At 36.8% G+C, this 13,427-nt stretch overlaps 1 protein-coding gene and 1 pseudogene across 1 annotated transcript; one reads left to right on the forward strand and one right to left on the reverse strand.

Annotated features, from left to right (window-relative positions):
- The first annotated feature begins 4,071 nt into the window (after positions 1 to 4,071).
- On the forward strand, positions 4,072 to 8,519 carry LOC132190490 (Major facilitator superfamily protein). Its single transcript, XM_059605497.2, has 5 exons — positions 4,072 to 4,981; positions 6,702 to 6,961; positions 7,071 to 7,166; positions 7,233 to 7,403; positions 7,674 to 8,519. The coding sequence occupies exons 1-5, from the start codon at positions 4,615 to 4,617 to the stop codon at positions 8,271 to 8,273; spliced, it is 1,494 nt and encodes a 497-aa protein (XP_059461480.1). The 5' UTR covers positions 4,072 to 4,614; the 3' UTR covers positions 8,274 to 8,519.
- Positions 8,520 to 8,861: 342 nt separating this feature from the next.
- Positions 8,862 to 10,859, reverse strand: LOC132189516 (L-type lectin-domain containing receptor kinase IX.1 pseudogene; annotated as a pseudogene).
- Between the last annotated feature and the right edge of the window lie 2,568 nt (positions 10,860 to 13,427).

A 13,427-nucleotide genomic window follows, 5' to 3' on the forward strand; every position in this document is an offset into this window, starting at 1 on the left:
TAATTCAAAAATTTTAAGTTTTTAACTTAGAACTTCTAACCCTTTTTGGTCAAATGTCACTAGTCTCATTGTGTTCCCATCTATTACTACCAAAATAGATGGAACACAAAAGTATGAATTAGTAGAGAATTGCCTTTCACTGTAAAAGTAGTAGAAATTGCCAGAGAAGATCTCATTGTCTATACCACATGTTAAGTTATTGTCATGTTTTTGATATAGAGGAGAGTAAAGGTTGATGAAACTGGTAAATTAGTAGAGATCATTCTGGTTCTTTACTGTCATTGCTCCTTGTCATGGACATAAGCACACGAAAGGATCACGTATTGTTTTCAAGAAATGTTACACAAACTCTCTCACCGTCACACTTTAAAGTTCACACTCTTTGACGTGCCGTGACAGTGCGTTAGCATTAGGGAGTGAATTTGGAAGTGTAGGAGTAGGAACGTGGATAACATTTTTCATTATTTTCTCCTTTTTCACCTTCTTTTTAGTAAAGCGGATAGTCTCTACAATCCCAACACTTTGGAGACCAGTTTTTCAATGAACTTGCAGAAGTCCAAAATTAAGACGCAAATGTAGAAACCAAAGCAAAAGAGAAAAGAAATAATTGTTTGTTGGATATGTGTTTACGCAATCACAAGGTGCTTATATTAGTTTACTTGATGCCGGAGTCGCCTCCTAATGGACGTGTTCACCACGTCGCTTATTGATGCCTTGATGGAAGATGCTTGGTCCAATGATTGTTAATTAGCAGATCTAAAATATAATCGTTTAATATTAAAAAGCACGTTTTTATTTCACAATTATTTTACGATCTTAACCTAGTAATTTCAACTAAATTTTGGATCAATTTTTATTAACAAAAAATATAAAAGTTAGTTAGGACTGTCACATCGACATAGTGAGATAATTATGAAATAAAAATGTGGTATATAGCATTATTCAAAGATAATTATCTTACTCATTGTCAATTCGGACAATAAACTATGTAATACCTTAGCTTTTAATCTCACATTAGGATTATAAGTGCAGAGTCTCATATGGGTTCATTTCTATCTAAGAATGAACTTTATAGTTGATTTTATGAAGCTCCAAATTGACTAATATTTTTAGAGCGATAGCGGGTCATTATAACTGTTAAACATCTAAATAACTATTGCTAATCAAGCTCTTTGATAATATTTTTGCTTGTATTTTCTCTTTACTAGATCTTCCTATTGACAATGAGAAAAGATCTTCCTTACACTAGTTTGTTTCTTTTCTTTTCTCATTTTTATTAAAAAAAAAAAAAAAAAAAATTGTGAAAAAACTTATCTAAATCATAAAAATGTAACTTGTTTTATTATCTAAATTATTAGTTGGTTCTCATGAAAAATCTGAACATAAAAGAGTTAAGTTGCCTGAGTAGATTTTGAACAACCCACCTACCTATTTAAACAATAGCTTCTGATCCGATGATTGTATAACTATAATTGTCATTAATTGCTTTGTAATGTTTAGTCAACAACCTAACCTATTATATTTTTTCTTGTGGCAAGTAACCTAAACTATTATCAAATAGACCAACTTTGGAGTTATCAATAGCTTCTGTTGACCCCACATGCAGAAGGAGGCCAAGATCAACCAAGTTGCACTTTCTTATTTCCCTCATTTTTCTTTGCATCAGAATATTCATCTTAAGATCTATCCTGAAAATGCACCTAGTGCTTGTGATTAACTTGGTGGTAAATACATTTAAGGATTGATTGCGATAACTTTAATCTGTTCACCATGACCACTATCATTGCCACTTTTACTTCTACATTCCCACTATGAGTCTCTAACTCTCCAACCAACACCACTTGGGGTGGCATACATGTTGCTTGCATCTCAATCCTATGTTTACTATATAGGATTTTACCAGGCAAGAAACATTTAACATGGATTAGAATCCCTTATAATTGAAAATTCTTGTCATTATTCTTACACCTTTTCATGTTCAAATAGGAACCTACTTGAATATGAAAGTTAGGACTGACAGTTTTTTTACACAATTGATAATCTCGACACAAAATTAGTGAGATATGATCGAATGATCTGACTTATTTAATTAAATAAATCAAGTTAGAGTTTGCCTATATTATATTATACGCAAACTTCGACATAATTCGAATCCGACCCACAAAACACCTTTAATAAAAGCCATATTCCAATGTTTTAGTGTTTATTGTTGGGTTGTCCCGCTTTTTGTTGATTGCTGTAATTGTTTTCATCATTTATCCAACCAAAAAAAAAAACCTACAATAAAAAGTCCCTCTCATACAGTACCCTATTATTTCCCTATCGGTGCTCTTTTGAGGAGGAGAGAATGGCAGAATCAATGAATCACGGAAGGCAAGTGTAAAGAATATCTAAAGGCTTTGCTGATAGATATAGCTGACCCCAAAAAGTCACTCTTCGTACGATTTGTCCGTCACCGTGAAACGTGTCGTGGACGTAACTCTATATTATTTTAACGAAAGAAACACTAATGTTTATGTAATGTATCTGAATTACTAACAGACCAATCATACTTGCACACGTAGGAATGAAATACGTGGTCTGTTTATACGTGGCGTCTTCTGATGCGATTGAAAAGTTCTTCTGTGTTGCCCTTCGTGAATTTATTCTGGCTGTTGTTTTATCCGGACACCAATGTTGGACTTTTGCATCATCTTCTTCTAACAGAGTTGCCCCAGAAGGTCCCAGGAAGTCGCATGTCCCTACCTGCAAGGAAGCATTGGGATTAAGCCACGTGTCAGTCATTGATGGAGTGGATAATCCCTTTGAGGATTAATTTCTTTTTGTCCAAATTTTGTTAAGTCGCCCTTCCATATCAAGTCATGATTATAATATTATATCGATTAATTTTAATTCGATCTATTTAATTAAATTAGTTAAATTTTTTAATTATAATTTATTAATTTTATATTAAATTTATAATAAATTCACAAATTATATCAAAATTTGTCAATAATAAGACTAACCATCTACTACTTTTAGTTGCCACCAACAATTTGAGAATTGTATGGGTTAAGTATCCAAAAACCAATGTAATTCCAGTATAGTATGTTGATTTAAAACAAATGAATACTACGGTTTTTTCTAATGTTTTATTACGTGGATATTATTATTATTATTATCTGAAAGATTTGGGGGGTGATTTTTTTTTTCTTGCTTTTTTTATAAAATATTATTCACATAAGACCATGAAAACGCTTGAAGAATACCAAGAAAAACATTACAATGAAAAATAAAGACTTTTCGAGAAGTATTTAGGGCCCGTTTGAAAGTGCGATTTCAATAAGTGCGATTAACCAAAATAGGATCGGTCAATTTTTATAGAATCTATTATTAAGATACTTGAAGGGGCAAAAAAGAGCTAACTTAATAAAATGGACTTCATTTCAGAAAGTATTATCATATATACATATTTTTTCTTTACATTTATTTATCTGATTGGAGAGATCCCCTACTTAGCTTTTATTTTTTTATTTTTTTATTCTTTGTTGTCTTACTATAAAAAAAATACAATTTTTTTTTTTTTGTTGTTAAAGATTATTGTTACATTTTATAATTTTATTTACATATTGGGGTGAATGAAAACAGTAGCACGCCGCGTGTAATATTTTTTTTTTTTTTTTTCATTAAAGTATTAAAAAAAATGTTTTCCTTCATGGCGTGCTTAGCATGCCGTGTAATCTGTATCACGGCTCTAAATATTGATCTCATTTATCAACTCAATAGATTTTTTTTTTTTTTATTAATTTTTTTTTTTTAAGTGCATGAAAAGAACAGCAAACACCAACAAATTAGGCTAGGATAGAGTTGAAAATATTATAGATAATGAATGACAAATGTTAAGGGTCTGTTTGTTTGGGTATATATTTGAAGAGTTTAGAAGTGTGTTTAAAAAATTAAAAACACTTTTAAAAATCAAAAGCTTCACAATAAAATTTTTGTCAAAAAAAAAACAAAATAATTTTTAACTTAAAAATTCTATTCCTCCAAAAATACTTTTAAATCATGAGCTGCATTTTGGAAGCCTGGCCTATCCCGCAGTAAATAAACCATATCGGTGTGAGATTAAGGTTTTACCGTTTGTTTGGTCAAACGTGCTGTCAGAGATCCTTCTGCAATCTTAGAACTAGAGCATTGTTGATCGATCCTGCAATTGTTTGTTTCCCTATCTGAGATAAACCGCTGAAAGAAATTAGAGTGAAGTAATGGTCACACGCGCTTTACCTGCTTTTTAAGTTGAAGGTGGTTTAAGCTGAGCCCAGAACCCAATTTTCCTGAGGATTTCCCATCAGTTTGAAGAAGCCCAGTTCAGGAAAGAGAACTCAGATCAGATGTTTTTATTTTATTTTCAATCTTTTCTAGTTGGTGCTAAGATACCCAAGTCAGTAAATACTGTTTTGTGAACTGGGAGGTGGTTTTTTTTTCTTCAAGAAATCTAGTGCAAAAGACACAACTGACTTCAGGAATTCTAATTTTTCCTGAAGAAATTAAGTCACTTTTGCATTCCAGATCGGGAGACATTGATTCGTAGGCTGGGTAGTTGTTATTTTGTGCAAGTTTGTATCAGAGCGAGTGATGGTGGAGGGAAAGAATCTTGAAGAAGCCTCTGGTGGTTTTGAGGAGGAAAATGAGTCCAAGAAGGGTTTTTGTGGTTGTTTCTGCCTTCCAATCATCTGGTTTAAAATGCTTGCAACTGAAATGCATTGGAGTTTTGTATTTGGAGTGGTGGTTGTTTATGGAATAAGTCAGGGATTGGGTGGTGCTCTTTCTCGTGTAGGCACGGAGTATTACATGAAGGATATTCAGAAGGTGCAGCCTTCTGAAGCACAGATTTATGGAGGAATTACTTCCATCCCTTGGATTGTCAAGCCGCTCTGGGGTCTTCTTACAGATGTTCTCCCAATTTTTGGCTATCGCAGGCGGCCTTATTTCGTTTTAGCTGGTATATGACACATCATTGAATCTCGTTTATATGTTCATACTCTGCCTTAGAAGTGTTAAATCTAGATTTTGTGCTCAAATAGACATTAATTTCCACCTATAATTGCTTTTTTTGACTGAATAAGAGCTTCTTTCCATAATTATCTCACTGAATTTGTGGAAGCATTAAGTTGTAATAATCTGCATTTTGAGCATGTTAGTTGTAGTGATATGATTATATTTTACATGGAAGCATTATTGGATTTTATGTGAAACATGCTTTTAAAGTTGATGATGAACGTCAGCGGAGGTGACGCAGCTAATTAGCAAGATTTGTTCTTTATGAAAGATTAAATGCCTTTATATTTAGTTGTTCTAGGGTCTGTTGTGTAAGGAGAATGTTCTGTCAAACCTTTTTTTTTTTTTTTTTTTCTTTTGAAAGGTGGGGTGGATAGTTTACAGAACTACAGGGAATTGTGTGTCTTGCACTATGTATATGTATATATAATCTCAAGGACCCCTTAAAACACATTTCAGATGTAACTTATGAGGAAGTGCAGACATGGTATTGCCACAATTATAAGTTAGCATTACTTGATAAGATGTTCAAGATAACTATTTTCCTTCAAAATAATGTTGAATAGAAAATAGATTAACCCAAGTAGGATTTTGTGCAACTATACTTAAATTTGTGTATTATTCTGTCTTTGTAAGGATCCTTGAAGAGGTGGTCTTTTACTTCTGCCTTTTTGGGGGATACGTGTGCATGCCTGCCTTATAAATCTGTGATTCTTGCTGAACTTTTGGGTCCTTGCCTTGCTCACACTACTCTATCCCAAGAATCCTCTATTTTATGTATCATGAATTTGGTGCTTGTGTTGGATTTAGCATTCAGGGCTTAGCACTTTAAGACATAGTTGGAGAATTGACATGGATTGTATCTTTAGAAAAATAATGGATAAAGATGTAGGTTATAAAAATGCTTTCTTTACTCGTATTCAAATTCATACAATATTAATTCAATCTTGTCCCAATGTGATAAATAGAGTTAGTGAATGATTTATATAATTAGATTACTCATAACTGCCTTATTTTGTAATTAGAACCATAGGCTATACCATAAGGTTTGTCATATTGACAGGAAAAATAAATGGAAGTTTCAATTTATTAGACAAGCTTGACCTTGTTTTTCCCTAATGGATGTCAAAATGGCGTGGTATTATCAACAAGTAACTTATTTCAGAGGGTCTAAGCAGCCTTTTTGAACCCATACAACAACAAAAAAAGTACAGAGCAACCAATTTTGATAGTGGCAATAAATTTTCATTGGAGGTGTATGACGTCAATCTCTTATGCACGGATCCTTACCTGCCTTTTAGGTGGTTCAATCAGACTAAACAACTAGTGCTGAAATTATCTGCTTGTCCCTCTGGTGGATATTACGCTGACTGTAGCATCTTTGTTGAGGAATTCTCATACAATCAACAATATGGTTTAGTTCATACTACTAAAGTAAAGGAGAACTTAAAAAAGGCAGAGTAGAAAAGTAAATCTTGAAAATCTGCAGTTTAATTAATTATACTCTTATAAAATGGGAGACGGCCACATAATCAGGTGTAGGATCCTCAGACCTGGTTTCTTCAAGAGATATTAATCTACAATTTCGTCCTTTATTTAGTAATCTTGCACACAAAGTATTGACACAGTTGTCTCATTAGATAGTTCCTTTCATGTTAATTCAGGTTGTCTGGGTGTGGTCTCCATGCTCTTGTTATCATTGCACGAAAAGCTACATCTTGTATTGGCCCTATTGTCATTGACGGCCGGAAGTGCTGGGGTTGCAATAGCAGATGTGACCATAGATGCCTGTGTGGCACAGAATAGCATTTCCCATCCTTCTCTTGCAGCTGACATGCAAAGCTTGTGTGCCTTGAGTTCCTCTATTGGAGCACTAGTAGGATACTTCATAAGCGGTATCTTTGTTCACCTCATAGGCCCTAAGGTTAGCTTCATATTTTCAAATTTGAAAACTATCTTTGATTTTCATATCCTCAATTTGAAAGTATGTTTATCTTATTTTTCAGAAAAGTTTTTTTGCTTTTCCCTGGTAGGGGGTGTTTGGTTTGTTGACAATCCCTGCTGGACTTGTATTTTTAATTGGAATTATGCTTGATGAGCCTCATATGCCCAACTTTGCTTACAGACAGGTACTCTTTAGCTCTTGTTTAATTTTAGTTCTTTTAAGCTCTTGGTCTAATATATGCTGGACTCAGGTAAACCAGAAGTTTCTTGATGCTGCCAAGGCTATGTGGACAACACTGAAATGCCCAGATGTTTGGAAGCCCTGTTTATACATGTACTTCTCCATTGCATTGAGCTTGGATATCCGTGAGGGAATGTTCTATTGGTACACGGACTCAAAAGGGGGTCCCTTGTTATCTCAGGTATGGCAAAATTCACTCTCAGCTATGGCAAGAATTCAGAATATAGTCCAGTATACTTGCAAAAAAAATTGAGCAGACACACAAACACACATATAGATGAGATATTGTATCATCTCTGGATTTCACAACAAGAGACTTGATTGATTATATGTTTGAATGGTTTAGTTTTGTGGAGTAAGTTATAATTAGTACACCAGATGAAAATCTTGCTTATAATGTGTAGCTTGCGTTCAGCACTTTTAAAATGTATAGTTCTTATGATTTATGCAGGAGAAAGTTGGTTATATATTCTCAATTGGTTCAGCTGGCTCCCTCTTGGGGGCAATCCTTTACCAGAATGTTCTGAAGGATCACCCCTTCCGAGACTTGTGCTTCTGGACTCAGTTGCTTTTTGGTTTATCAGGAATGCTGGACTTGATCCTGGTGTTTCGATTGAATTTGAAATTTGGCATATCAGATTATTTTTTCATTGTTATTGATGAATGTGTGCATCAAATGATTGGAAGGCTCAAATGGATGCCTCTTCTTGTACTCAGTTCAAAGCTTTGCCCCTCGGGTATAGAAGGCACTTTCTTTGCTCTGCTCATGTCTATCGACAATGTTGGACTTCTCTCAGCATCATGGGGAGGAGGCGGCCTCCTCCATATATTGAAGGTTACCCGGACCAACTTTGATAATCTATGGTTGGTCATATTGATTCGGAACATATTGAGAATCAGTCCACTTTGTCTGCTATATTTGATACCTAGAGGTGATCCCAACTCTTCCATTCTTCCAACTGAAATCTTGGATACAAAAGAGAGGACTGAAACTCAAGGAACTGAGAATATTGAATTGGTTTCGCTCATAAATGACGTTGATGTTAAATAGCTGAACACAAAAGTCAATTCACATCGAATTCTTCTTAGATCTTCTTTTGCAAACACGCGGATAAAGCTGAAGGTGCTTAGTTTGAGGCCGGAGAGGTGATAATTATTGGAATTATGTGGGTAGATCTTTCTTATGATTGTAAAATTAACCTTCTTACGGGTCTTACCTGTCGGCTTTCGTTGCAAAGTTTTTAAATTGATGTTCATAGAAGACTGGTTGAATGAAAGAACGCAAATTTTGATATTATTATTGCTTTCCAGATGACGCATGATTTTAGTTCAATCTTTCTTTTCAAACTTTCTATGTATTTTGTGGCATGTGAGAATGTCTGATACTGATCTGAAAATATGTCAAATTGTTCCAAGTTGAGTAATTTTAGTAACTGGTTACTGTTTCCTCTCTTGGTATGATAACCTTCTAGATTAATTGAATGTATTTTATTTATGGTGAGATATCAATTAATCTAGAAAGTTGTCAAACCAATGAATCTAGAAAGTTCCCAATTTTACACATCCAAGAGTTTGACCAGGAAAAGGAAGGGAAAAAAGTCATGATAGGGTTTTGCTTGGTGTTTGTGGCAGCACTACTTTACCGCCCCAGATCTTTGAGGCTTGAGGTAATGGATGGCCGAAAGGAACCGCGCTCTCCTTCAGTTTTAAGGAGTGGATGAAGCACAGGATCATGCATGTCCGGTGGAAGCTCCGGCAATGCCACTTCAAGCTGAAGGACCTTAATTACCTGCCCTGCCCTTGGCCTTTCCCTGTAGTTTGGATTAGTACACCACAACCCCACAATCAACAAGCATCTCATCTGGTCCTCGGAAAAGCTCATGCTTAGTCTCTCATCAGCTGCTTGGAGAATATCCCCTGCTAGGTAGAACTCCCAAACCCATGTCACCAGTGACACATGATATTCTCCATCGTGGAAAGTCCTCCTCCCACATGCAATCTCCAAAGCCACCACTCCAAAACTAAACATGTCTGATTCCTTGCTGGCCCTCCCTTCATTTGCGTATTCTGGGGCCAAGTAGCCATAAGTCCCGACCACACCTGTCGTATGAGTCCTCGACCGGGGGTCAACCAGCTCAGCAACTCCAAAATCACCAAGCTTGGTGCTGAAATCTGTGTCCAACAGTACATTAGCTGACTTGATGTCTCTGTGGAGGACACAGTACTTCTCTGCTTCTTCGTGGAGGTAATGAAGGGCTGAGGCCAACCCTAAAGCTATCTTGTATCTCGCATTCCATGGCAGGGTTTCTCCATGGCCAAAGAGATGATTGTCGAGACTGCCATTAGGCATGTACTCATAGACAAGCAAGAATTCACCTTGCTCGTGACACCAACCAATGAACTGAACCAGGTTTCGATGTATTAAACGGCTAATTATCTTCACCTCGTTGATGAATAAAGACTCGGAGTGTTTGGATTCAGTGAAGATTCTCTTCACGGCAACTGGGCGGCCCAGGCCTCTCAAGCTTCCTTTGTAGACTTGGCCAGACCCTCCCTGACCTAGCCTCCTATCATTTGCAAAACCATTGGTGCCTGCAACTAGTTCCAGGTAAGAACATTTTCTAGGCAACGCTCCTCTCTCAAGATTTGTACTTATAGAGGAGTCGGAATCCACGTCATTTCCCTGTCTGTGACTCCTGTTTCTCCTCCTTTTCAGAACAAACCAACCGATGATGCTCACTAGAATAATCAAGCTCAAGGAACACCCTACAACAAACGTTACAAAACATGTCCTGAACCTCCTTATTCTACTGCAGCTTACCTCCAAGGAGTCCGAATTGGACTGAAAATCCCATGAATGAATAACATGCCGCTCAAGCTTCGAGCTCGTAGTGCCTGAGAAACCAATGGTTACCCGCTTGGAAGAAAGAACTTCTTTTAGATCTACAGGGCAAGAAAGAGAAGTGTTACCCTTAAAAACAGGGTTTTTCTCATATGTCCAGAACACACTGAGGTTATTGGTTGTGGCATTGTAAGTTATCCAAACATTAGCCGTCTTGCCGGCATGCGAGTAAGCATCCCAATCCGCAGAGACGACTGAACGGACTGAGTTCTTTTTAATCCCAACCTGTGGCTTCAGTAGACCCACTGTTGAATTTGTGAAAGTGTCGAACACAACTGCAACAATATGGTTCTTGGACATGGCAAGCTTGGTGGTTGTATTGAATAGTCCCAACTCTTTACCGGCCGAGTTGGGCGGAATTGTATAGTGTAAAGGCGCCATGAAGAAGGCCAGCCCAGCCCCAGCCCCATCACTAGTATTAACATTGTTAATGGTGAAAGAAAAATGAGCAGTGAAGTCTGCCTTATGAGTAATCCCAGTTAAGCAGTCCTCCCATAGATGCACACCATCCGCATACGTCGCCCACCCCACGGTCCCCACGCCATTCTCGTCGTCTTTGTTGAGCACAATTGCTCCATTGGCAGCTGTGGCATCGCCGTTGTAGACGATTTTAGAGCCACCCGGGTGATCAAAATGAGTAACGTTGAAGGAAAGTGGACGGGCAAAGGGGATGAAAAAGTGGGAGAAAATGCAGACAACAATGCAGGAAATATTCAAACAGTGAAGACAAGCCATTGGCAGCAAATAGTGTTTGATGTTTGCTTCTCTTAAGGTATTTGGGTGATGCTTAGAATCGTAAAGAACAAGATCTGATCATAATTAATATATGGGCAGCCAAGTTGGGATTATGAGTAGAAATGTCGAGGAAGAGGATTGAGCCGAAATGCAAGTGACACAGAAATTGCCTCGATCGGTTTCATATATGCACTTTAGCAAAACATGCATCATGCCATGATGGGTGCGGGACTTTTGATTTATTTTTGGATGAATGCGTGGGCGTTGCGCGGCGTTTCGTGGACACGAAGTACGGAGTCGACACATAAATATTAGTGACTTTATCCATCGCAGAAGCATATAAAAAGTGTTACAACAGTAGAATTCAACTAAGCAATTATGGACTCGACTTGGCTATAGTTTTATTTGTTGGGATTGAGACATTGGGAGTCGGACGGTGGTGAGGATTTGTTGTATTTAGTGTTTTTACCTGATGTGATAAATTTTTATTAAAGGCTATAAAAATAAGTTTTACACAACATTCTAATAGAATGGACTATTTAAAAGGAAACCAAATCACGAAGATATACGGCATTCAATATGTGAATCTTGTGCTAGTTGGAACTTGCCTTACCAAGCTCACTTACCAATTAATAGGGGTGTCAACTCGGTCTGGTTTCCTCGGAACTGGGGTACCTCGGTTTTTGGTTTTGGGCAACCGGAACCGGGAACCGAGTCCCTGTTACCGGCAGGTTCCAGTTTGTACCCGGTCCGGTAACCGGTTTTATATATATATATATAAAACTGGTTTAATATATATATATATAGACACCCGGTTCCGGTTTCTCGGTTATAACCGGGTGCCAAAAACCAGGATCGGAACCGGGGTCCCCGGTTTTTGGTTTTTTGCAACCGGAACCGGAATCGACTCCCGGTTTCCCGGTAATTTTTGACACCCTTACCAATTAAGGACAAGACGGCCTTTATAAAAGGTAAGACGAACTCTCACGCAAGTATGTGATTTTTACACACTTTCTTACTTACACTTTGCTTAAACATTCTCTCAAATTCATTTTCATTAAGGGCCTGTTTTTGTGTGTGTTTGAGAGGCCTAAAAGTGCGTTTAACACTAAAAAAAACTGTTTAAAAAAAAAAAAAAAAAAAAAAGTACCCATTTGGTAAAAAATTAAAAGAGCTTTTAAGGGTCCAAAAAACCAAAAAAAATTATTAAAACACACATTTGACAAAAGCTTAAAAATGAAGTTTTTGTCAAAAAAAAAAAAAAAAAACTATTTTTGACTTAAAAGCTCTATTTTTCAAACTGGTTTTAATTCATGCATCGGAGGTGGTTGTGCATCACTTTGTCAAATTTTTGCTCATATTAGTAACAAATTAGTAGGTGATCTTGTGAAAATACATATTATTATAATCATCTCGTCTCGAGAAGAAGAACATTTACAATTATCAATATTACTCAATATGATGTCTTTTCTGATAACGGGTACCCTGATCGAGAGGCTTTTCGGATTCTATCTGTTTGGTAGGTATTTGGACAATTTGAGTAATATTGATTGTTTTCTCAATTACGCCTCCTGATCCCATCCTGGTTAGTGGTTAATGGGCATTACATTACTTTTAAGCAACATTAATTGTGTCACCGACTTTGTATGTTGGCAAATGGCAATCAAACTAGTGGGAGTTGACGACGGAGATGTGGGCTAATAGCTTCCTATTCTTTTGGTACCATAAAGTTACAACAATCCACTAATTAAACACCTCGTGAGGCTGCCGGCGGCCGATATTTTGTCGTTGGAATCAATTTAGGCAAATTCGCGGTAAAGGGCGATTGAAGCGATGGCTGGCCTACGCTGTACTAATTTCTTTTTATTTATTTTTTATTTTTTTATTTTTTAAAAAGACCAAGATAAAGAATATAGTTCTTTTCGGCATAAAATGATTTCTGCAAAATATTTTTAATATTTTTTGCGACAAAAAATTATAGTCAACATAATCTTTGGTTAGACTGGTTGGGACTTCATTGGCCCCAGTTGAGACTTATCGGGACCTAGATAGGACCGCGCTGGAACCCGATTAGAACTTACTGAGACCTAATCAATGGGACTAGTCAGAACTCAGTCAGGACCTCGTTAGAATCGGTCAGGCCACCACCAGGACCTAATCAGGATTTGCCAAAACTAGGTCGGGCCGGCCACTATTGGGAGTTCACCGGGACAACATCAGGACTCGGTCGGAATTCGCCAAGACCCAATCGAAACATCATCGTAATTTAAAGTTTAATATGATAGAATGAAAATATATATTTGTGATTTTCCATACGCGCAAAAACCCCAAACATACTTTCAAAAATATCATTTTTCAAGAAAATGTTTTCTGCCGAAAACATTTTTCGACGGAAAATATTTTACGTCGAAACAATCGGACCCGATATGAAAAAAAACCCAATAAATAGCTCAATACAATCGTAATAGAGCATGAAATGTCGAAGAGAGGGCTGCATTGCCATTGATAACAGTTTGTGAAGCAGTCTAATATGATGGTTGACCTTCTAAAAATAAGTGTGCACTAACA

Source organism: Corylus avellana, chromosome 9, assembly GCF_965113065.1.
Source record: "Corylus avellana chromosome 9, dhCorAvel1.hap1.2, whole genome shotgun sequence".
Lineage (NCBI taxonomy): Eukaryota > Viridiplantae > Streptophyta > Magnoliopsida > Fagales > Betulaceae > Corylus > Corylus avellana.